Consider the following 22,331-nt stretch of genomic DNA (forward strand, 5'->3'; position numbering starts at 1 on the left):
TCTCTTTGTCAAGGAAAGAGTTAATTGAGCAACAGAAAACAGATCTTATTGACTTAAGGGACAAAGCAGTAAGTGAACAAGATATTAAAGAAATGGCTTGTGAATATTACTTGAAAGGTGAATTGTTGATGAGAAAAATGACAACCTCTTCTTATTCCTGTTAATGAAGAAGGCGGGGGGGGGGGGATTTGATTCATCATGAGGTTGTTCCTAGAAATTACCGGAATGAAATTTTAAATCTAGCCCACAGTGCACCTTTGGGTGGTCATCTTGGTGTAAAGAAAACCATGAATAAGATTTTGAAACAATTTTTCTGGCCTGGCTTGAGGAAGGAGGTTGTAAATTGGTGCCAGACATGTCACTTTTGTCAGGTTGTAGGGAAACCTAATCAAGGTCCTCTAGTAGCTCCATTGTAACCTATTCCTGTTGTTAGGGAACCTTTCACTCGGGTTATTGTGAATTGTGTAGGTCCCCTGCCGAAAACTAAGTCTGGGATTCAGTACTTATTAACAATTATGTGTACAGCATCAAGATTTCCAGAGGCTATACCATTAAGGAATATTAAAGCCAAAATGGTGGTAAAAGTTCTGGAAAGAATTTTCAGTTTTTGGATTGCCTAAAGAGATCCAGAGTGATCAAGGATCTAACTTAATATCTGGGTTGTTTCAGCAGTTGATTTATGAGTTGGGAATAAAACAGATCACTTCATCTGCATACCATCCTGAAACTCAGGGAGCTTTGGAAAAATTTCATTCTACTCTTAAAATTATGATGAGGATTTATTGTCTGGAGAATGGGAAAGATTGGTCTTGGTGACTATCTATTGCTGCTGGATTTTTGGGTCCTCTGGGATCATAACAACAGATATACATTTGTGTGAAAGTAGTGTCACAGGTCAATAGGGTTGTAAAGAGAGCTTTTGTCATACTGATTTTCATAAATCAAAGTACAGAGTTTAGGAGTTGGGATATTATGGTAAAATGTAGCTTCTTCTTAGAGCTATTTAACAAAGAAACATGCCGATGTTCATTAATGCGTCATCAAGTATCTATCCAGACTAATCCTATTTATCAATATTCAACCCATAGCCTTGAATGCCTTGGCAATTCAAGTACTTATCTTGATACTTATTCAATATTGTGACAGTACCTGGCTCAATCAGCCCTTAGGCAGTGCATTCCAGATTTTAATAACCTTGGGTGAAAAATTCCTCTTCAGATCCCAGCTTGCCTTACTTAAGCTTATGCCTTCTAGTTTTAGGTACCTCTTTTATGGGGAAGAATTTCCCCGTCTACTCTATGCCCCTCATAATTTTGTATGCCTCTATCAGGTCCCCTTTCAGCTCTTTTGCACCAATAAAATCCTGTCTCAATAAAATCCACATAATTTAAATGATTCTTCCCAAGCAAGATCTACTCTGCCTCCTAAACATCTCTTCTGCATCCTCCCTTTACAGCAATTTATACATCTGCACCCATTTATAGCCTAACTCTAATATTCTGTGCCTCAGTACATGAAGCCAAATGCTGTATTTACCACATTATGAACCTGTGCTGCCACCTTCAGGGATTCTTGCACTTGCACACACAAGTACCTTTATTCCTCAATGCTCAATATGTCCTATCATTTGCTGTATGTTCTACTCTCATTATTTTTCCCACTTTGCATTTATCAAAATTAAATTCCCCGTCATACCTTGAAGGGCTCAAGCCTGAAACATTGGTTATGTATCTTTATCTTGGCTATATAAAGTAAGGATCGACGATGAGATAAACAACAGACTCGCCAAGGCAAATAGCGCCTTTGGAAGACTACACAAAAGAGTCTGGAAAAACAACCAACTGAAAAACCTCAAAAAGATAAGCGTATACAGAGCCGTTGTCATACCCACACTCCTGTTCGGCTCCGAATCATGGGTCCTCTACCGGCACCACCTACGGCTCCTAGAACGCTTCCACCAGCGTTGTCTCCGCTCCATCCTCAACATCCATTGGAGCGCTTACATCCCTAACGTCGAAGTACTCGAGATGGCAGAGGTCGACAGCATCGAGTCCACGCTGCTGAATATCCAGCTGCGCTGTATGGGTCACGTCTCCAGAATGGAGGACCATCGCCTTCCCAAGATCATGTTATATGGCGAGCTCTCCACTGGCCACCGTGACAGAGGTGCACAAAGAAAAGGTACAAGGACTGCCTAAAGAAATCTCTTGGTGCCTGCCACATTGACCACCACCAGTGGGCTGATAACGCCTCAAACCGTGCATCTTGGCGCCTCACAGTTTGGCGGGCAGCAACCTTCTTTGAAGAAGACCGCAGAGCCCACCTCACTGACAAAAGGCAAAGGAGGAAAAACCCAACACCCAACCCCAACCAACCAATTTTCCCCTGCAACCGCTGCAATCGTGTCTGCCTGTCCCGCATCGGACTTGTCAGCCACAAATGAGCCTGCAGCTGACGTGGACTTTTTACCCCCTCCATAAATCTTCGTCCGCGAAGCCAAGCCAAAGATAGAAAGAAGAAAGATAAAGTCCCTAACATTAAAGTACTCGAGATGGCAGAGGCCGACAGCATCGAATCCACGCTGCTGAAGATCCAACTGCGCTGGGTAGGTCAACAGAATGGAGGACCATCGCCTTCCCAAAATCGTGTTATATGGCGAGCTCTCCACTGGCCACCGTGACAGAGGTGCACCAAAGAAGAGGTACAAGGACTGCCTAAAGAAATCTCTTGGTGCCTGCCACATTGACCACCACCAGTGGGCTGATATCGCCTCAAACCGTGCATCTTGGCGCCTCACAGTTTGGCGGGCAGCAACCTCCTTTGAAGAAGACCGCAGAGCCCACCTCACTGACAAAAGACAAAGGAGGAAAAACCCAACACCCAACCCCAACCAACCAATTTTCCCTTGCAACCACTGCAGCCGTGTCTGCCTGTCCCGCATTGGACTTGTCAGCCACAAACGAGCCTGCAGGTGACGTGGACATTACCCCTCCATAAATCTTCGTCCGCGAAGCCAAGCCAAAGAGAGAGAAAGAGATAAAGTTCAGTTAGATCTGCTGAGTTTCTCCAGCATTGTGTTTTTACTTCAAACACAGTAAATCAGACTTTTGTAGTTTACTTCAATGTGCCATAGACTATCCTTATCATCAATTTTCATGAGTCATCTGGGAATTTACTAATCCTATCTCATACATTCATGTACAGTGAACTGTAAGGGTCTTTGCCCTGAACCTTGTTAACCATTAATCACAGACTTCCAATCACAAAAATATCCTCCACCATCACACTTTATCTCCTATCATCAAAAAAATTTGGATTCAATTCACCAACTTAGAGAAACAGGTCCTTCAACCCAACTTATCTATGCCAACCAAGTTGTCCACAATTCTTCAGACTTAAACCTTTGAACAACGGCTTTGTCAATGCCTTGTAAACACCATCCAGTGTTTTAATCAATGTATTCTATTATCTCTGAAAAATTCAATCAAATTGATTCAACAGAATCACAAAAATCATTAAATACCCCAATTTTAGGTATCCCACTCATTCTTTTTGTCTGCATCAGAGTACCCATTTCAGCCAGTCGTTAAAAATACCTCGTTTTTAATGAAAACGTTCCATATTCTGAATTCTTCATCTACAATGTCTTTCTCTTTAATCAATGCCAGCGAGAAGTATTGATTTAAGATTTTAACTTTATTTCCTGCCTCCAAGCAGATTGTCCCTGTGGTTTCAAGGGTCCTTCTCTTTCTCTGGTTTCCTTGCAACTTCTTGCATAGGTTTCGATTCAGTAGCAACTGCAGAACACACGCCCTCATTCAATCTATTCTCCTATTCCGACACTTCATGGTACTGCACTATCTTCGAGGTTCTGTTTCCCAATTTATTCCTTCACTCTCAAACACAAACAAGTAGACACAGACAGACTGCAGATACTGGTATCTTCAGCAAAAAGAAATCTACTGGAGGAACTCAGCAGCATCAGAGGGAGTAAAAGACTTGTCGACGTTTCAAAGGACTGGAATATCATCCTTCCACACCCCCAGCAACCGTAGGAAGTGTAGTACTTGTTCCTCCCTCACCGCCATCCAGGGACCCGCACAACCTGGAAATGAGGCAGATTTTTAACTTAACCAAAGGTAATTGACAGAATTCCAGCACCATGCCCACGTCAAACGCCACTCGCCCTGGAAAGCTGCAGCCCGACCTGCACCACCTCCCCGCCCAGCGTCGCGTGATGCTGACGATGCCTTCTCCTCGGACCACGTTCACGTCTCAAGGCCAATCGCACTCGGGGTCAGAGGTTAAAACGTCGTCACGACATGGCGGCTCCCACCAAGAAAAAGCGAGGGTCGTCTCCAGAGGAGAGTGAGCCGGAGGACGAGGAATGGGTCGGGCCGCTTCCTTCCCAAGCCCTCCGCGTAAAGAAAAGGAAAGGTAATGAGCAGGTTGACGGCGGTCGGGGCCCGCCTTCACCCGCGGATGCGTGAAGGTGGAACATACCTGCAGTTGCTCCAAGCGTTTGTGATAAGTGATCGAGATGAGTCGGATTCTGTTCAAGGGCATTCTCCACCTCTCCTGTGAATCTTTTACGCCCAGTCGGGGGACTAGGCGGATAGCGGCGGAAGGATGGTGCCGGGAATATTTTTGTTCACACACACGATTTACTGTAACCCAGAGATTTAACAATTAGAAGAGCTCAGCGGGTTGAGCCGCATGAGTGGGACAAAAAGAATGGTCAACATTTTCGGGTTGAGAGGGGGGAGGCTTCTTCAAACTCGGCATTCCGTTAGGCCATTTAAGACAGCAGAAAAGTTGAGATGTAAAGGCGGGGAAACTCCACCAAAACTGCCTTTCTGAGTGTGGAGGCAGTCTCTGAGCCGCATATTCCAACCCCTCTTCTCCGAGAGGGATAATCTCTGCAGCGCAGCCCTTCACTGATCAATATGAATGCACAGTCATGCTGTTTAGGGGCGGGCTGATGATGCTGTCAGCCGGTGACCCATCTCCCCTTTCCCTTCAAGTTGGAGACTGGCGGGTGTTGGAATCTAGGGGTTAAAACAGTATGAAATAAATGATTAATCAATAAGTTTATTTGTACTGCATGAGTCAGGGAAAGAGGAATGTGGCTAAGTGGCTGTCACAGCATGGAGCAAAGTTGGCTGAACAAAATTGGCTGCTCCCAAGATACAGGGAGAGGATATGCATAAAACGATTTAGGAGGAATGCTCAACTGAAGGAGGTGGGAAGTAGCACAGGAGACACAGGCCAGATCAGAACAAAGAATGGCCCGCAAGAATCAAAGGGAATGGAAAACCAGTCTAGGAGGAAGATTAAGGCACGAGGAGGTGTTAAAGAGAACAGCAGAAATTGGCCAGACAGGGACCGAATGGTGATTAGAAATATCTGGGGATGAATTAATTTCAGATCTAAACAACAGGATAGTCTGGCCTGGAGGATTAACATGGGAATGCTACACCCCAGAAATCTGCAAAACAGGAGATGACTTGTGATAACCCTTATGCAAAAAGATCTAGCAGGGAAAACAACTTTTGTTCTGTGTGATAAGATTGACCTATATAAACTGTGCCAACTGGACAATAGGGGTCAGTCTCGGGGAGTAGCTCACTGGCAGGTGACCTATGAACTAACAGACTGACCCAGAGCTCTGTTAAGTTTTATTCTTGTGCTGTGCTGTGTGGTGTAATAAACTGACTGTTGAACCGAATACCTTCTCCTATCACTTCATTCAACGAACGCGCTGGACTCAGTTCACACATAGACTAAATTAAGAGTAAATAAATTAAAGCCAGAGTCCAACACGGGGCATTTAGGACAGTTGGGGTAGCGGAAGCTGTTGGACGGGGGCGGTGGGGCAGTGGGAGCCATCATGGTGCGGCCTTTGTGGGCTGGGACTGCCACACCGGGCCGCTTTGGCTTTCAGGACCGCTCTCTGCGGCTCAAAACGTGGCAGAGCAATGGCCATCTTCTCTATTCATAATTCCCCACGCAGCTGGAACTGTTCTGGGAACCATAGAGCAGTTTCAGCTGAGTGGGGGAATTATGGGTAGGGAAGATGGCCATTACTTTGCCACACATTTATGACGGATGGCACTACGGCACTAGTTGCTCCATCTGATCTGGAGGGCGCTATGAGGTGCTTCTGGATATGAATGAGATGCTGGAGGAACCTTTTAGGACTGCTGTCTGAAAGTAAGTTCACATTTTTCCATTCGCTTCATAGCCAGTCTCAAGGTGGAGGCCTGACTTGAAATGGCCTACTAAGATACACAGTGGGGTAGTAAACTGGGAGCACAGGATAGACAGCAGATGGAATCTGGAACGAGAAACAATCTACCTAAGAACTCGGCGGATTGAGCAACATCACTGGAAGAAAAATAAAATCTTGAGGAATTCTGACCTAAAATGTTGACTTTTTTTGTATACTGATGCTGCTCAACCTGCTGAGATTCAACCTAAGATGTTAGAGCAGAATAGGCTACTTTGCCCATTGAGTTTGCTTTGCCATTTGACCTCTCAATGCCATTCTCCTGTCTTTTCCTCATAATCCTTGACATCCCTACTAATCAACAATTTATCAACCTCATCTTTAAATGCATGTATAGCCAATGACTTGGCTTTCAGCTGTTGGTGACATCAGATTTACCACTCTCTAGCTAAAGTTTTTTTTTTTACATAGGTTTTTGGTTGTTATGACAGTCTATTCATGGAAGAAAGAAGGAAAATGTGGACACTTGTTACCCTTGCCTACTTTTTCTTTTCAATGATTCTTGGGATTGAGGGTGACTTGCTTTCTCTGTGGTTTTGTGGGCTCTAAAGTGAGTAATGAGTCTATTGTGGGAATGTCAGGCTCTCCTTTAGACAGGTTGGGAGTTGTCTGGCAGGTGGTCTTTTTTGGGTTGCTGTGCTTCTACTAGATGCTGAATGTTTTTTTAAAAAAAGTATAGGCAGCCTCCCATTCAATGGCTGATCTATGCTAGCATCTATTCTGCTGTGCCAGTTTCTCACAACACTTTATTCCCTTTCAAAAGTGTGTCCATCTTTACCTTAAATACTTCAAATAATCTAGCTTCCACAACCCTGAGGTTGAGAATTCTAGAGATTCAACCTCTCTGCACCTCTATTGTTAATGAAGGAATCCTTATTAAGTCTCCTCTTTCAAAACTCTCCATCTCGGCATCTATGTACTCCTGATGCATAGCCTTGTTATTTTCTCAATATCTTCCGAGATGATTTTACGTTTTGAATAGCTATGATCTAAAGATTCCCTGGAATCTATAAGAATATTGCATTTCTTTAAGGCAGTGATTCTCAACCTTTCTCCACTCACATAACACTTTAAGTGATGCCTATGCCATCGGTGCTCTGTGAGTAGTAGGGGATTGCTTAAGGTAGTATGTAGGTGGAAAGAAAAAGTGTGAGAGTTACTGCTCTAGACCCAATTGTTATTGAAATATTTTGCATGAGAAAAATTGTCTTTGGCCCATTTCCTTTAGAGTTATGAAATGGTTCACATAAGTCAATTAGGTACAATTAAAGCAGTGGTTTTCAAACTTTTTCTTTCCACTTACATACCATCTGACTAATCACAGAGCACCTACGGCATAGAGGTTACTTAAAGTGGTATGTAAGTGGAAAGAAAAAGGTTGAGAACAACTCCTTTAAGGAAATTTTGAATTTTTTCACCTGGCATTCTCTTCCTATAATTGCCTATTTCTGATGTTGGTTGTGACTGGGGCCTTAAATATTAGAATTTGATGCTGTTACTTGTGCACAATCTCATTTGCTCATATCTCCATATAAAAAGCTCCAAGGCTTTTTTTCTCATCCAAATAAATTTAAATGGTTGGACATTTGTGAGTCAAGGATAAGGAAGATGACTTCTCTTTCTCCTATTGTTAGGAGTTCTGGTCAGTGCTCATGGTAACTCTGTTTGCCTTATGGCAGACAAAAGTTAAAATGTATACTACAGTTTTAATGTTACATGACCATAAAAGGAATCTTTCAACTTTTGAGATAGAGACTGACTCCTGTCAGGGCTAAATGATTAATGCCATGATAATAGGAGAACTTGTATTGCAAAACCCCTGGTATCTGGTAGCTCTGTGGAGGGGAAGGAACCGACGGATGCAGCAATGGTTAAATGTTGTCAAAGAATATGACTGGAAAATAAAGTAAAATGTTTTGAGGTTTATATATTCATGTCAGTAAAGTTTGTTCAGTGTATGTACAGTATAGTATTTTGTCTTTCTAAACTGCTTATTGTGACAGAGTATAGAGATATGTTTTTGGGAGATAAATTGGGAAAGGTTTGTTAGAGTAGGTTACATACAAACACTTCCAAAGAGATCTTATTTGAAATACTGGAGATCTGCTAATCCAAGATATATTGGCTCCACAGCTTTTGCAAGAGCTTTGGAGAGAGCTCAAGAGACTTAACTAATTGATTGTTGTTTACAAAAGGCAACAGATGAAAGATCTTGTCAGAGCTACCTTCTGTCTGGAGTAGAGCTTGCTGTTCTAATGTGGTTTTGCAAGCAGAGAGAGTCAAACAGGCTTTCTCTCAGAGTGAGAGTGAGAGAGACAGCTCATTCTCCAGTGTTACAACCAGCTGAGGCAGCTGGGACTGGAACAGGACAAACTGGCAAGGTTGTGGAAAGCCCCATTTTGGAAGACGGCCTGGTGAAAGCCCTTGTGGTTCATGCAAGAGGAGAGGACTGGCTGTCTGTTTCACTTGGAATAAGAGAAACAAAAAGGCACTCTTTGGTGTCCTGAAAGAAAGAGGTTATCATCTGGAGAACCCTGAGGGGGCAAGTTTTGCCAGCAAGACACTGGAATGGCTGATCAGTTGTGGATGACCTGGAACAACCAATCTCTCTCTGAAAACTGACAAGAATCTTCCTGAGCAGTAACCATTTACCTTTTAAGCACCAAAGTCTGGTGAACTTGACAAATGTTAAATTCTGTGCACAGTATAAGAATTGCCTGCAGTCAGTGAACTTGAAGGAATGAGAAGTGAGATTGGACTGTAAACCAAAGAACTTTTCTGAACTTACACACACATTACATATACGTGCGCTTAGAATTAGAAGGGGGTTAAGTTAGTTTAGTTAAGTTAAAGTGTGATTCTGTTTTTATGTTTAAAGATAATTAAAAGCAACTTTTGTTTAAGTAACCATTTGTCTTGGTGAATTGCTGCTGGGTTTTGGGGTCCTCTTGTCTCATAACATTATTATTAATGCAGGTGTATTAGTTAGGCTAACTACAGGGGAATCACACTGCTCTCCATTGCAGGCAAAATCTTCACTAGGATTCTCCTAAATAGAATAATACCCAGTGTCGCCGAGAATATTCTCCCAGAGTCACAGTACGGCTTTCGCGCAAACAGAGGAACTACTGACATGGTCTTTGCCCTCAGACAGCTCCAAGAAAAGTGCAGAGAACAAAACAAAGGACTCTACATCAAATTTGTTGACCTCACCAAAGCCTTCGACACCGTGAGCAGGAAAGGGCTTTGGCAAATACTAGAGCGCATCGGATGCCCCCCAAAGTTCCTCAGCATGATTATCCAACTGCACGAAAACCAACAAGGTCAGGTCAGATACAGCAATGAGCTCTCTGAACCCTTCTCCATTAACAATGGCGTGAAGCAAGGCTGTGTTCTCGCACCAACCCTCTTTTCAATCTTCTTCAGCATGATGCTGAACCAAGCCATGAAAGACCTCAACAATGAAGACGCTGTTTACATCCGGTACCGCACGGATGGCAGTCTCTTCAATCTGAGGCGCCTGCAAGCTCACACCAAGACACAAGAGCAACTTGTCCGTGAACTACTCTTTGCAGATGATGCTGCTTTAGTTGCCCATCCAGAGCTAGCTCTTCAGCGCTTGATGTCCTGTTTTGTGGAAACTGCCAAAATGTTTGGCCTGGAGGTCAGCCTGAAGAAAACTGAGGTCCTCCATCAGCCAGCTCCCCACCATGACTACCAGCCCCCTCCATAAATTTACCCCCTCCATAAATTTTCGTCCACGAAGCCAAGCCAAAGAAGAAGTTAGGCATTGTAAGAGTAAGTCTCAAGCAACCAGAAACTACACTTGTTCAGCATCTACCCATCCCCATAGGTGCCAGATACCAGAGATTTTACTGTATTAAGCCAGAATGAGTAGATCTTTTTGGAGCATTGCTTGATTGAGACAATAATGATACTGTTTTGAAATTTTTGTTGTTGAGTCAAAAAAAGAGATTGAGAACTAACTAAAAGCTTGTGAAGGAATTGTTTTGAAGAACTAGTGGTTATAACTAAATCAGCTTAGACTAGAACACTTGTTAAAGAAACATAGAGGAGAATTCTGTTGAAATATTTTAGAAGTTGAGTTAATGGAAAACAACATTAAAAGGACAGAACAGTGCATTTTTTTTAAAAAGTAGCTATTTTTCTGCAATCCTCAAGCTGATCTTACTTTTGCAGAATCAAAAAAGTTTACCTTTTAAATTGGATTCCTTTTGTGATTTCTTGAAGATTTGGTTAAAACAGTCAGCTTCTAATTTATCCACTTTTAATCCATTTGCATGAGGAACATGTTTGTTTGGAAGAAATTTTTTTTAAAAGCCTATTAATGTTATCTCTTCCCACACCCTACCTCCAAGTTCAGATTTATTGTCTGAGTATATAAATAACATCACATACAACCCTGAGATTATTTTACCTGTGGACCAGGCAGAATTACCACTTGTCAGTAGTGCAAACAAAAACTCTCCACAATGTACATATAAACAAGTAAACAAATATAAACAACTGCAATACAGAGAAGGCAAAAAAAGAGCAAAAGTAAGTCCAAGATTGAGTCCCTGATTGAGTTTGTTGAGGGGTCTGATGGTGGAGCGGTAGCATCTGTTCCTGAACCTAGTGGTGTGAATCTTGTGGCACCTATTTCCTGATGGTAGCAGTGAGGACAGAGTGCATGCTGGGTTGTGTGCATCCTTGATGATTACTGCTCCTCTTTGATGGCAGCATTCTCCATAGATGTTCTCGGTGGTGGAAAGGGGGTTTGCCTTGATGTCCTGGGTTGCGTCCACTACTTTTTGCAGGGCTTTGCACGTGGGATATTGGTCTCCCCATACCAGGCCAGAATGCAGCCAGTCAGCACACCTTCTACCACACATCTGTAGAAATTTTCCAGGGTGTCCAATGTCATACTACACCTCTGCAAACTCCAGAGGAAGTGGAGGTGCTGTTGTGCTTTCTTCACGATGCCGTTGGTGTTTTGGGTCCAGAAAAGATCCTCTGAGTTAGTGAGTCATATAACCACTTACAGCACAGAACAGGCCAGTTCGCCCGGCCCTACTAGTCCATGCTGTAACAAATCCCCACCCTCCTAGTCCGACTGACCAGCACCCAGTCCATACCCCTCCAGTCCTCTCCTATCCATGTAACTATCCAGTCTATCCTTAAATGTAACCAATGATCCCGCCTCAACCACGTCTGCCAGAAGCTCATTTCACATCCCTACCACCCTTTGCGTAAAGAAATTTCCCCTCATGTTCCCCTTATAATTTTCCCTCTTCAATCTTAAACCATGCCCTCTAGTTTGAATCTTCCCCATTCTTAATTGAAAAGTCTATCCACATTTACTCTGTCTGTCCCTTTTAAAATCTTAAACACCTCTATCAAGTCCCCCCCTCAATCTTCTACGCTCCAGAGAAAAAAGCCCTAGTCTGCACAACCTTTCCCTGTAACTCAAACCTTGAAATCCTGTCAACATTCTTGTGAACCTTCTCTGTACTCTCTCTATTTTGTTTATATCTTTCCTATAATTTGGTGACCAAAACTGTACACAATACTCCAAATTTGGCCTCACCAATGCCTTGTACAATTTCATCATAACCTCCCTACTCTTGAATTCAATACTCTGATTTATGAAGGCCAACATTCCAAATGCCTTCTTCACCACACCATCTACCTGAGTATCAGCCTTGAGGATACTATTTACCATCACTCCTAAATTCCTTTGTTGCTCTGCACATCTCAATAGCCTTTTAATCTACGGTAATCTACCTCACTGTCCACAACACCACCTATCTTTGTATCATCTGCAAACTTGCTTATCCAATTCTCCACCCCTACTTCCAGATCGTTAATATATATAACAAACAATAATGGACACAGGACCGATCCCTGAGGAACTCCACTAGTCACCAGCCTCCAATTGGACAAACAATTTTCTACCACTACTCTCTGACACCTCCCATCCAACCACTGCTGAATCCATTTCACTACCTCCTCATTTATACCTAATGCCTCCACGTTTTTTCCAAACCTCCTGTGGGGAACTTTTTCAAAAGCTTTACTAAAGTCTAAATAGACAACATCCACAGCTTTCCCTTCATCAACCTTTTTTGTAACCCCCTCAAAATACTCAGGTTTGTCAAGCATGATCTATCCCTGACAAAACCATGCTGATTACTCCCTATCAATCCCTGTACTTCCAAATATTTGTAAATACCATCCCTCAAAACACTTTCCAACAACTTGCCCACCACAGACATCAGACTCACGGGCCTATAATTCTCAGGTTTACATTTGGACCCTTTCTTAAACAGCGGAACCACATGCGCAACCCTCCAATCCTTTGGCACCACCCCCATGGCCAGTGACATCCTAAATATCTCTGTTATGGCCCCACTATCTGTCCACAAGCCTCCCTGAGTGTCCTTGGGAATATTTTGTCCGGTCCCGGAGATTTATCCACCTTTATCATTTTTAACACAGCCATCACTACCTCCTCGGTTATCCTTATATGCTTCATGACCTCCCCACTATTTTTCTTTACTTCAACTGGTTCAATATTACTTTCCCTAGTGAATACCGAGGCAAAGAAATCATTCAAAATTTCCCCCATTTCCTCTGACTTCTCACTCAGCCTACCCTCGCTATCCACAAGGGGTCCAATTTTATCCCTCACTAATCTTTTACTTTTAATGTACCTATAGAAACCCTTTGGATTTATTTTTACTCTGTCTGCCAAAGCCTCTTCATGCCTTTTTTTGGCCTTTCTAATTTCTTTCTTAAGATTCCTTCTACACTCCTTGTAGTCCTCCTTCAAATTCTCAGCTCCCTGCTCTTTATACCTCTCCCTTTTTCTCCTGACCAAATTTCCAAATTCCTCGAAAACCAAGCCTCCCTATGACTTCCAGCCTTTCCTTTGATCCTCACTGGGGCATATCTACTCTGTACCCTCAACATTTCTTTTTTTTAAACTTTATTTAAAATTTTATGACATAAATAAAATAAAAATTACATTAAAAAAAAATAATAAAAAGTAAGAATAAAAATTAGAATACTACATCATTAAACTACACAAATGAACCCCCCCAATAATTATAACACAACATTAATCGTCTAATTTAAAATTAGTCCAACCCTCCCCCCAAAATAAAGAGTGAAGAATTAATTAACAATGTAAATAAAATAGAAAAAACCCCACTTACAAAAAAAGGATAAAACTTAACAACAAAAAAAATTACTAACAACAAAAAAAATATCAATACTAAAATAATACCCTTAAACATATATTTAAATCAAACATAATACATGTATTTAACAAATGAAATCCACTTTAAAACTAAGTTCAAATATTAAAATCATATATCAACCACATATCTGTTATACAAAAAATCATAATTAATAATACATACAGAATTTCCATTAATACCAAGTTTCCTTTATAATTCGAGAGAACAAAAACATCCCTTAGAAAAACAATCAGATAACCTTTTTATTCCCTTCCCCTCCCCTTGTATAAAAAAAAGAAAAAAAAGTTCAAACTCTTATAAAGTTCTCCATATTCTTCATTTATATAATCTTCAAAATTCTCTATCGAAATTAACTTAATTTTATTAAACTCTTCTCCCTCAATGTATTTGTACTTGATTTTTTTCTTTTTATTCTTATCACCTTTCCCCTCATCTTCCTCTTCATCTAATTCAACATCCTCAATTTTTGACTTATTATCTTCTGTGATATCATCCTCTTAAAAAAGAGAAAAAAAAAGAGAAAAAACCCCCCAAAAAAAAGAGAAAAAAAGAGAGAAAAAAACCCTCCTAATTCCCTCTCAATTACAATCAGAAAACAAAGAGTTTTAAAAAAAAAGTTATTTATTTAAAAAAAAACCTTCACTTCTTAACCCAAAAATTAAAAAGAAAAAAAAAACTGGTCGGAGGTCACGACTATCTCCTCCTGTTTAAACCGCCCAAAGTGGTAACTCCCCCAAAATATTGGGTGTGAGATAACTCACAGGTAGCTGATGACTTCTGGAAACTAGTGCCCACCCAGTTCCCTCTCCCAACTCCCATTTCATTAAACTATCATCAGTATTTAAACTCTTCTCAAAAAAAAAAGATAAAAGATTTATTTTTTTAAATCCATTTTACCACTTCGGACACCATTGCTTCCATTTCTTTTAAAAATCTGGATCCCACCTTGCATCTCTACTCTCTTTGGAGACCTTAAAGGACTACATCATTCCTGAAACTGCATGATTGGTAGAGACTGAGCAAAGTCCATAACCTCTTTAGGATTGTCAAAGAACTTTGGCTGATTTCCATCCTGAAAAATCTTCAGTACCGCAGAATACCTGAATGCTGCCTTATGTCTTTTTTTCCACAACCGTTCTTTCACAGAATTAAATTCGTGTCGTTGAAACATAATTTCTTGACTCAAATCTTGATAGAAGAAAACAGGATTATTCTGAACCATCAAAGGAGATATATTTTGCTGGGCATTTCTAGTAACCGTACGTAAAATTGTCTCTGTCACAATAGTTTAAACAACGGATCAGAACAGGTCTTGGATTCTGTCCTGAAAAAGATTTTCTTAAAACTCTATGAGCACGTTCCAGTATTAAACCTTCAGAGAATTTATCCTGTCCTAACACTCGTGGAATCCATTCAGTAAAAAAATTTCTTGGATCTGGTCCTTCTATGCCTTCTGGCAAACCAACAATTTTCACGTTATTCCGTCTAGATTGATTCTCCAAATAATCAACCTTTTTTGCTAAATTTTTATTTTGGATCAATTATTCTATTTTCATCTTGCAGTTGATCCTGTGCATCGACTAAACCTTGATCACACATTTCAAATCTTTCAATGGTTTCAAGCTTAAAAGCTCCATTAATGGCTTCCGCCATCGCATTAATCTTGGAAATAAGCGGGTTCACAAAATTAGCTAAGTGACTCAATCTTATCTTCAAGATCCTTAACAAACATTTCAACAGAAGTAGATTCAGGCATAATGGGGTCTTGCTGTTCCTTAGAGACCACGGGATCTTCTGTCTCTTCCCTTAATTTAGTATATTTTCTAGCAGTTTGACTTCGTATAAAAATCCCTCTCAAAGTCCCCCCAGCAATGCCAGGAGACTGAAGATCAGGATTATCTTTAAGCCAAATCTCTTCAATCATCTTCACTGAATCAATGTCTGGAAAAACCGTTGTAATTGAAGATGCATTTTGCAGCGCCACCACTGTAGCAGTCGAATGACAGCTCTTTAACTCTCCAGCTGGTGGCGCCCCAGCTGATTCAACTGTCAAAGTCTCAGTAACAGCACTCACAGTGGCCGTTGAGTGAAATACTGGCACTTGGCCAGCCCTTTGTTCTGAAAACTGCTGCATGCGACCTTCAGAGAGCCTTACCGGTATAAAACGGAGTTTCAATGCCAAATTCTGTATGTCTTTTTCTGGATCCATTCTACGCTGAGTCCTGGCTTCTTGTAAACAAGCAGGCCCAGACAATTTCGGAAAATGTAGTTTTTTAACAGTCTGTTGATGTTTTCTTTTACCCTTTTTTTTGCATATAAACCACTAGGCACTGATCCAGCACCTTTTATTATTTATAAACTTTTAAAAGAACTTTAACGGGCACTTAAAGACAAAACAATAAATCAGAGTCAGGAGAGGTCTGGAAGGCACGTCTGTTCCCTACGCCATCTTGCCACGCCCCCCAAAATTTCTTTTTTGAATATCCTCCATTTTTCATTTACATCCTTACCTGAAAATATCCTGTCCCACTCAATACTCCCCAAATCCCTTCTTATTCCTTTGAAATTTGCTCTTCTCCAATCCAGAACCTCAACTTTAGACAAATTTGTTCCTCTAATTTTCTTGGCCCATTTGGGTTATCTCTCTACAAATTTGTTCCTCTAATTTTCTTGGCCCATTTGGTGGTCTGTAATGCACCCCTATTAGCACCCTCATGCCTCCTTCATCCCTCAATTTTACCCAAACAGCCTCACTGGACGATCCCTCCAGACCATCCTGCCACCTTACGGCAGTAATGTCTTCCTTAACAAGCAGAGCAACTCCTCCCCCTTTACCCCCTGATCTATCACATCTAAAACAAATGTATCCTGGAATATTAAGTTGCCAGTCCTGCCCCTCCTGTAGCCAGGTCTCACTAATTTTCACAATATGACCCCAAGTATCTGTCCATGCTCTAAGCTCATCTACCTTGTTCACGATGCTTCTTGCATTAAAATATATTCATTTCAGAGAATGACCCTCACATATATTCTCTTTTCTACCTTTTACCCTAATCTCCATCCTACCTTTGTTATCGTTATTATTCCTATCTAGGTGGCTATGCTCCCTTGACACTGCTCTCACACTCTGTTCCCCACCCCCACAGCTCTAGCAAATCTGCTTGCCAGCATATTGGTCCCCCTCCAGTTCAAGTGGAGTCCGTCCCTTTTGTATAGGTCCGACCTTCCCCAGAAGAGATCCCAATGATTCAGAAACCTTATCCCTTGCCCCCTGCACCATCTCTTTAGCCACGCATTCATCCTCCACATCCTCCTATTTCTACCCTCACTAGCGTGTGGCATCGGCAGCAATCCAGAGATTACTACCTTGGAGGTCCTGTTTTTTAACTTCCTACCTAATTCCACATAATCCTGTTTCAGGACCTCATCCCCACTTCTAACTAAGTCATTGGTCCCCACATGGACCATGACTTCTAGCTGTTCTCCTTCCCCTTGCAGAATGCTATGAACTCGATCAGAGATATCCCTGACCCTGGCACCAGGGAGGCAACAGACCAACCTGGATCCCCAATCTCATCCCACAAACCTTCTATCTGTCCCTCTGACTAATGAGTCCCCAACTACAAGTATCCTGTTCTTATCCCTCCTTCCCTTCTGAACCTCAGGGGCAGCCCCTGTGCCAGAGACCTGACCCCCATGACTCGTCCCTGTTAGGCTGGTTCCCCCCCCCGCAGCAGTATCCAATGCCGAATACATGTTGCTGAGTGGCACTTCCACAGGGATACTCTGCACAGGCACTCTCCCTCCTTTCCTCACAGTCACCTAATTCCCTGACTCCTGCCTTCTAGGGGTGACTGTCTCCCTGTAACTCCTCTCTATCACTGCCTCTGCTTCCCTTATGATCCTCAGTTCATGCAACTGCAGCTCAAGCTCCCTAACAGAAGTAGATTCAGTCCCTCGAGCCAAAGTCCCAAGTCCCCACTCCTTCACTGGGCCACTACTCACTGCGCCGCTCCTCGCTGGCCGCTCCCTCCCTTTCTACTCCTTTTATTAGCCCTTACCAATTAACCCCAATTAACTCCCAAGAACTTAAATTTGCTCTCCATTTCCCCAACAACACCCCCCCCCCATGATCACTGGATTGTTTTTACCTTCTTGAAGTCAACAATCCTTGGTTTTGGTGGCATTGAGTACGAGGTTATTGTTGGTGCACCATTCGGCCAAGTTTTTAATTCCACCCCCCCCCCCCCCCCCCTATGCTGACTCATTGGCTCTTTTTACACAACCCACTACCTTGGTAACATCAGCAAATTTGTAGACAGTCAAAGGTGTAAAACAGTGGTTCTCACCCTTTTTCTTTCCACTCATATACCACTTTAAATAATCCCTATGCTCTGTGATTAGTAGGGGATTGCTTAAGGTGGGAAGGGAAGGTTGAGAATCACTGCTCTAGACCCAATTGTTACTGAAATATTTTGCATGAGAAAAATTGTCATTGGCCCATTTCCTTTGGAGTTATGAAATGGTTCACATAACGAGTCAATTAGGTACAATTAAAACAGTGGTTTTCAAACTTTTTCTTTCCACCCACATACCACCTTAAGCAATCCCTTAAGCACAATGCACCTCTGGCTCTGTGCACCTCTGGCACAGGGAATACTTAAAGTGACTTGTGAGTGGAAAGAAAAAGGTTGAGAACCATTGGTGTAGGGGGCTCCTTACTGATTGTGGTCTTGGGGGGTAAGGAAATCCAATTACACAGAGGGATATTGAGTCTCAGGTATTGGAGTTTGATGATCAGTTTTAAGGAGATGATGGTGTTAAATGCCAAATTATAGTCAATAAAAAGCGTCCTGATATATGCATCTTTGCTGTCCAGGTGTTCTAGGGCTTTGTGTAAAGCCAATGAGTTGGTATCTGCGATAGACCTGTTGCTATGATAGGTAAATTGGATTGGATGCATGTTGCCGCTCAGACAGGAGCTGATATTCTTTACCACCAGCCTTTCAAAACACTTCATCACTGTTGGTGTGAATTGGTTGATAGTCATTTACACAGGTTACCACACTCTGCTTGGGCACTGGTACAATTGACTCCTTTTTGAAACAGATGGGTATCATGCCCTGATTGAATGAGATTTTGAAGAAATCTGTGACTATGTTGGTAAGTTGGTCAGAACAGTTAAATACTCAGCCCGGTACTCTGTCTGGTCCAGATGCTTTCCTCAGATTCACTCTTCTGAAGGTGGCCTGCACATCATCCTTGGATACAGACAGGAGAGGATCATGAGGGGACATGGGGGTGTGCAGTATTGCTTCTTGTATTTGTGGTCAAATGGGGTGCAGGTGTTGAGTTTGTCAGGGAGTGTAGGTTTGCTGTCTACGATTGCACTGGATTTTGTTTTGTAGCAGGATTTGTCATTTCAGCCCTGCCACCTCTGTTGGATATCCCTCGTTGTTTCCATTTTCATCTGAAAAGCTCAGAAGATGGTTTTCTATAGGCATTACTTGCTCCTTCATAGTGATCTGTATCTTTGGAAAAGGGCATTTTGAAAATATTTGTAAGGTTTTTGTTATGATGGTTTATTTGATATCTGTGTAAGGTTAAAGAGGCATATATTTGTTTTTATCTTCCCAGTTCTTGATTTTGAGCATGTGTATCTGGATAACTTACCCAGTGCTTCAATGTATGAGCGGAGCTATATGCACAGAGATGTTATAACGCATATTGTGTGCACCCGGTAAGACATTGTTTTATTTTCAAATAGAAAATTAAAACTGAAATCTATATACAGACGATGTGATAAATAAAAGATCAATGTTCTTTAGCTGTATTCTTGTTGTGGACTTGTATGAGTTGTACATGTCAGTTCAATACACCTGTAGCAATTGATGACTTTTGAATATGGATGAGAACTTGAAAATGCTGTGACTTAATAAAGATGGGCACCAGGTGATGAAGAAATAGATTAGTATTATTGATTACTGAAAGGACATGGTAGTCCAAAGGCTGTGCACCCAAGTTCTGTGAATATAATGTGGAACTAGCAATAGTAATGATTAATTCAAGTAATAATTGAAACTTGTGAATCTCTAATATTTCTCCTCTGAAGGATCCTGCTATTGATTTGTAATTAAAGATTTCCTTTTTTCCCTCCCCTTTTGCTAATAGGTGTTAAATCTGCTTCGTGACTCCAGCCCCCTATGCTCTTCAAAGACCCCACTGTTTTGTCTTCCTTCATTCCCATTTAATCATTCTCCTTTATCTGGCATTATATCTTAATGAATAATTTACTTCAAAGAATCCTAGAAAGTCGATTACACAAAAAAGGCCATAATCCATTATCTCTGCTGATTTTAAAAACCTCTCGAACTTTGTCTCTCAGCATCAGGTCCATACACATGTAGGTCATGCTTTCTCTATACACATCCAGTATTTTTAAAATGTTGTCAGGATTTCTACTTGATTACAGGTTCAGCCAGTGAGTTCTTGTTCTCTACCAACACTGGCTGAAAAAGAAAAGTTTCCTTCTCTGTCTTGATGAAGGGCTCAAGCCAAAAATGGCATGTTTATCTTTGCCATATAAAGTACATTGTGTTTTTACTTCTAGCACTTATAATATCATAAATCAATTATAGACCCTGAATGGCAGTGCTATAATTGACATTGCTATTGTGACATAAAGCATGTGAACTTTTTTGTTAAATTTGTTTCATTTATTGTTTAATTAGTTGAATTGCTGAAATTTTTCTCCTTCCACAATAAAGCAATTTTGTCACTGTTCATGCTCACCATCTAATACTGCTCTATTTGTAAATGTACAGGACAGATTTCCTCATAACTGCCAGTCAGGATGGACATATCAAGTTCTGGAAGAAGAAGGATGATGAAGGGATAGAATTTGTTAAACATTTTCGCAGTCATTTAGGTAAAATGTTCTAGTATTCTGTTTAGTGTGTAATTTACAATATAAAATTAGAATTTAATTTTTTATTGACTATTATTTGGTTAAATGCACTATTCTTTAAGTACAGTGAACTGAATAGAGCAGTACAGCACAAGAACAGGCTCTTCAGAAAGATGATGCCTAAGTTGAACAAAAGTTCTGCTGCCTGAAGGTGACACATCCCCCTCTATCCCCCATGTATTCATGTGCCAATAGGAAAAGAATATATAATTGGCATTTAACTACTAAGTCTTTAGTGATGTCATGATAATGTGCAGATACAATACATGCACTGCCCAGTATAAAGACTTTATCATACTTTTTAAGTTTCAGGTACTGGAGGAGGTGAATCTTTGGAAATATCAATCTCAGGAGGATTTTGGGGGTGGAGGCTGTATCATTTGAAGTATTTCAGTATATCTTCTGGTGTTTTCTCCTTTTTCTCATGAAAGTTGAAGTAACAAGTGGCTGGCGTTACACATTGTGCATTTGGCTATTAAAATAAATTTATTGCCTTTGATGTATTAGAAGTGTCATGTCACAAATCTAGACCACGGCAGTCACAACTGAAGTAATTACTAGAATTGCTTTTACTGGTTCCAGAAGCGCTTGTTGGGAAAAATGTAATAGCAAAATTATTGAATGAAGTACAATAATTGGATTTTCATTCTTGCGGAGAGGAACTGCTCTGTTGCAACATTAATATTTTGAAAAGTTTAAATTGCTACTGAAAGGGCTAGACTAACTTGGGAGGTGAGGCAAGTATCTTGAATGGTTTCTGGATGGTGATTTGGTGGGGGAAGCAAGTGTGTTTTATTGACATCTTTTCTAAGAAATTCTCTGAAAATGAACTAACAGATTTTAGATTTTTTTTGTAGGATGAGGCAAACTAAACTACATGATTTAGCTCCTTTTCATTGCTTTGTCATATCTTGAATGGTTCTATTCAAAAATAGATCTTGATTAAACAATTGATATGGAGATGGTTTAAAGATTTTGGATGTTATAGGTAATCATTTTGTTTTTTTGAATTGGCTTTGAGGTGATACAATAATGCAGAGCTGGATCAGGATTCAATATAGCAGTGTCTTTTTTTGATACATGTTTGCCATTCATTCATCCTAAATTTTAAGGATTATTGTTAAAAGTAAATGCTAGTCCTCTTCTTGTTGTCTTTGTCATTTGTTTGCAATATGAGGGCATCATTAGTCACACCTGATGCTCTTAATGTGGGTTGATTCTGTTAGAGAAGAGTTGAATTGGTTATTAAGAAGGTAGTACGAAAACATATGGAAAAATCACAATCTAATCAACCAGACATACCATGGTTTTGTAAATAAGATCTCCTGTATGATGATTTATTGGAGTTCTTAAAAAGTGTCAGCAGGGAGGATAAAGGGCAACCAATAGATGCAGTAGATTTGGATTTTGATAGCATAGAAAATGCTTTGGAAGACAAGAGCCTTGGTGGAATGGATTGCTAACTTACAGGAAGCAATAAATAGGATAAGGGAATAATCAATATAATGGGAAAACTGTAACCAATGGGATACCACAAATATTTTTGCAAGGACCACAGCTATTTGTAATGTTGTTAATGAGAGGAAGGAAGCAAATGTACAGTGGCCAAATTTGTAAATAATCCAAAAGAGGAATCGCGGAAGGGGGTGGGGGAGAAAGAGAAGATAAAATCTAAAAATAGTTTAGAGATATTAAAAGTGAGTGGGCCAGTTATCAAATAAAGTATTATGTTGTTCACTTTTGAAGGAAGAATGATATAACAGGTTATTTAAATAGCACAAAAAGCTTCAACAGAAGTGGTTTTGTTCCT

The 22,331-nt window shown here is 40.9% G+C and overlaps 1 protein-coding gene across 2 annotated transcripts in view; it reads left to right on the top strand.

Moving 5' to 3' along the window:
• The first annotated feature begins 4,304 nt into the window (after positions 1-4,304).
• ppwd1 (peptidylprolyl isomerase domain and WD repeat containing 1) overlaps positions 4,305-22,331 on the top strand; it is a 37,809-nt gene continuing 19,782 nt past the window's right edge. The window contains exons 1-3 of one of the 2 annotated variants that reach the window (XM_069924508.1): positions 4,305-4,437; positions 19,192-19,294; positions 20,379-20,482. In XM_069924508.1, coding sequence (XP_069780609.1) covers positions 4,323-4,437; positions 19,192-19,294; positions 20,379-20,482 — 322 coding nt within the window. In that variant the 5' untranslated portion in view covers positions 4,305-4,322. The remainder of the gene's footprint in view (positions 4,438-19,191; positions 19,295-20,378; positions 20,483-22,331) is intronic. The other variant, XM_069924509.1, reaches the window with a different exon arrangement.

Source organism: Narcine bancroftii, chromosome 3 (assembly GCF_036971445.1).
Source record: "Narcine bancroftii isolate sNarBan1 chromosome 3, sNarBan1.hap1, whole genome shotgun sequence".
NCBI lineage: Eukaryota > Metazoa > Chordata > Chondrichthyes > Torpediniformes > Narcinidae > Narcine > Narcine bancroftii.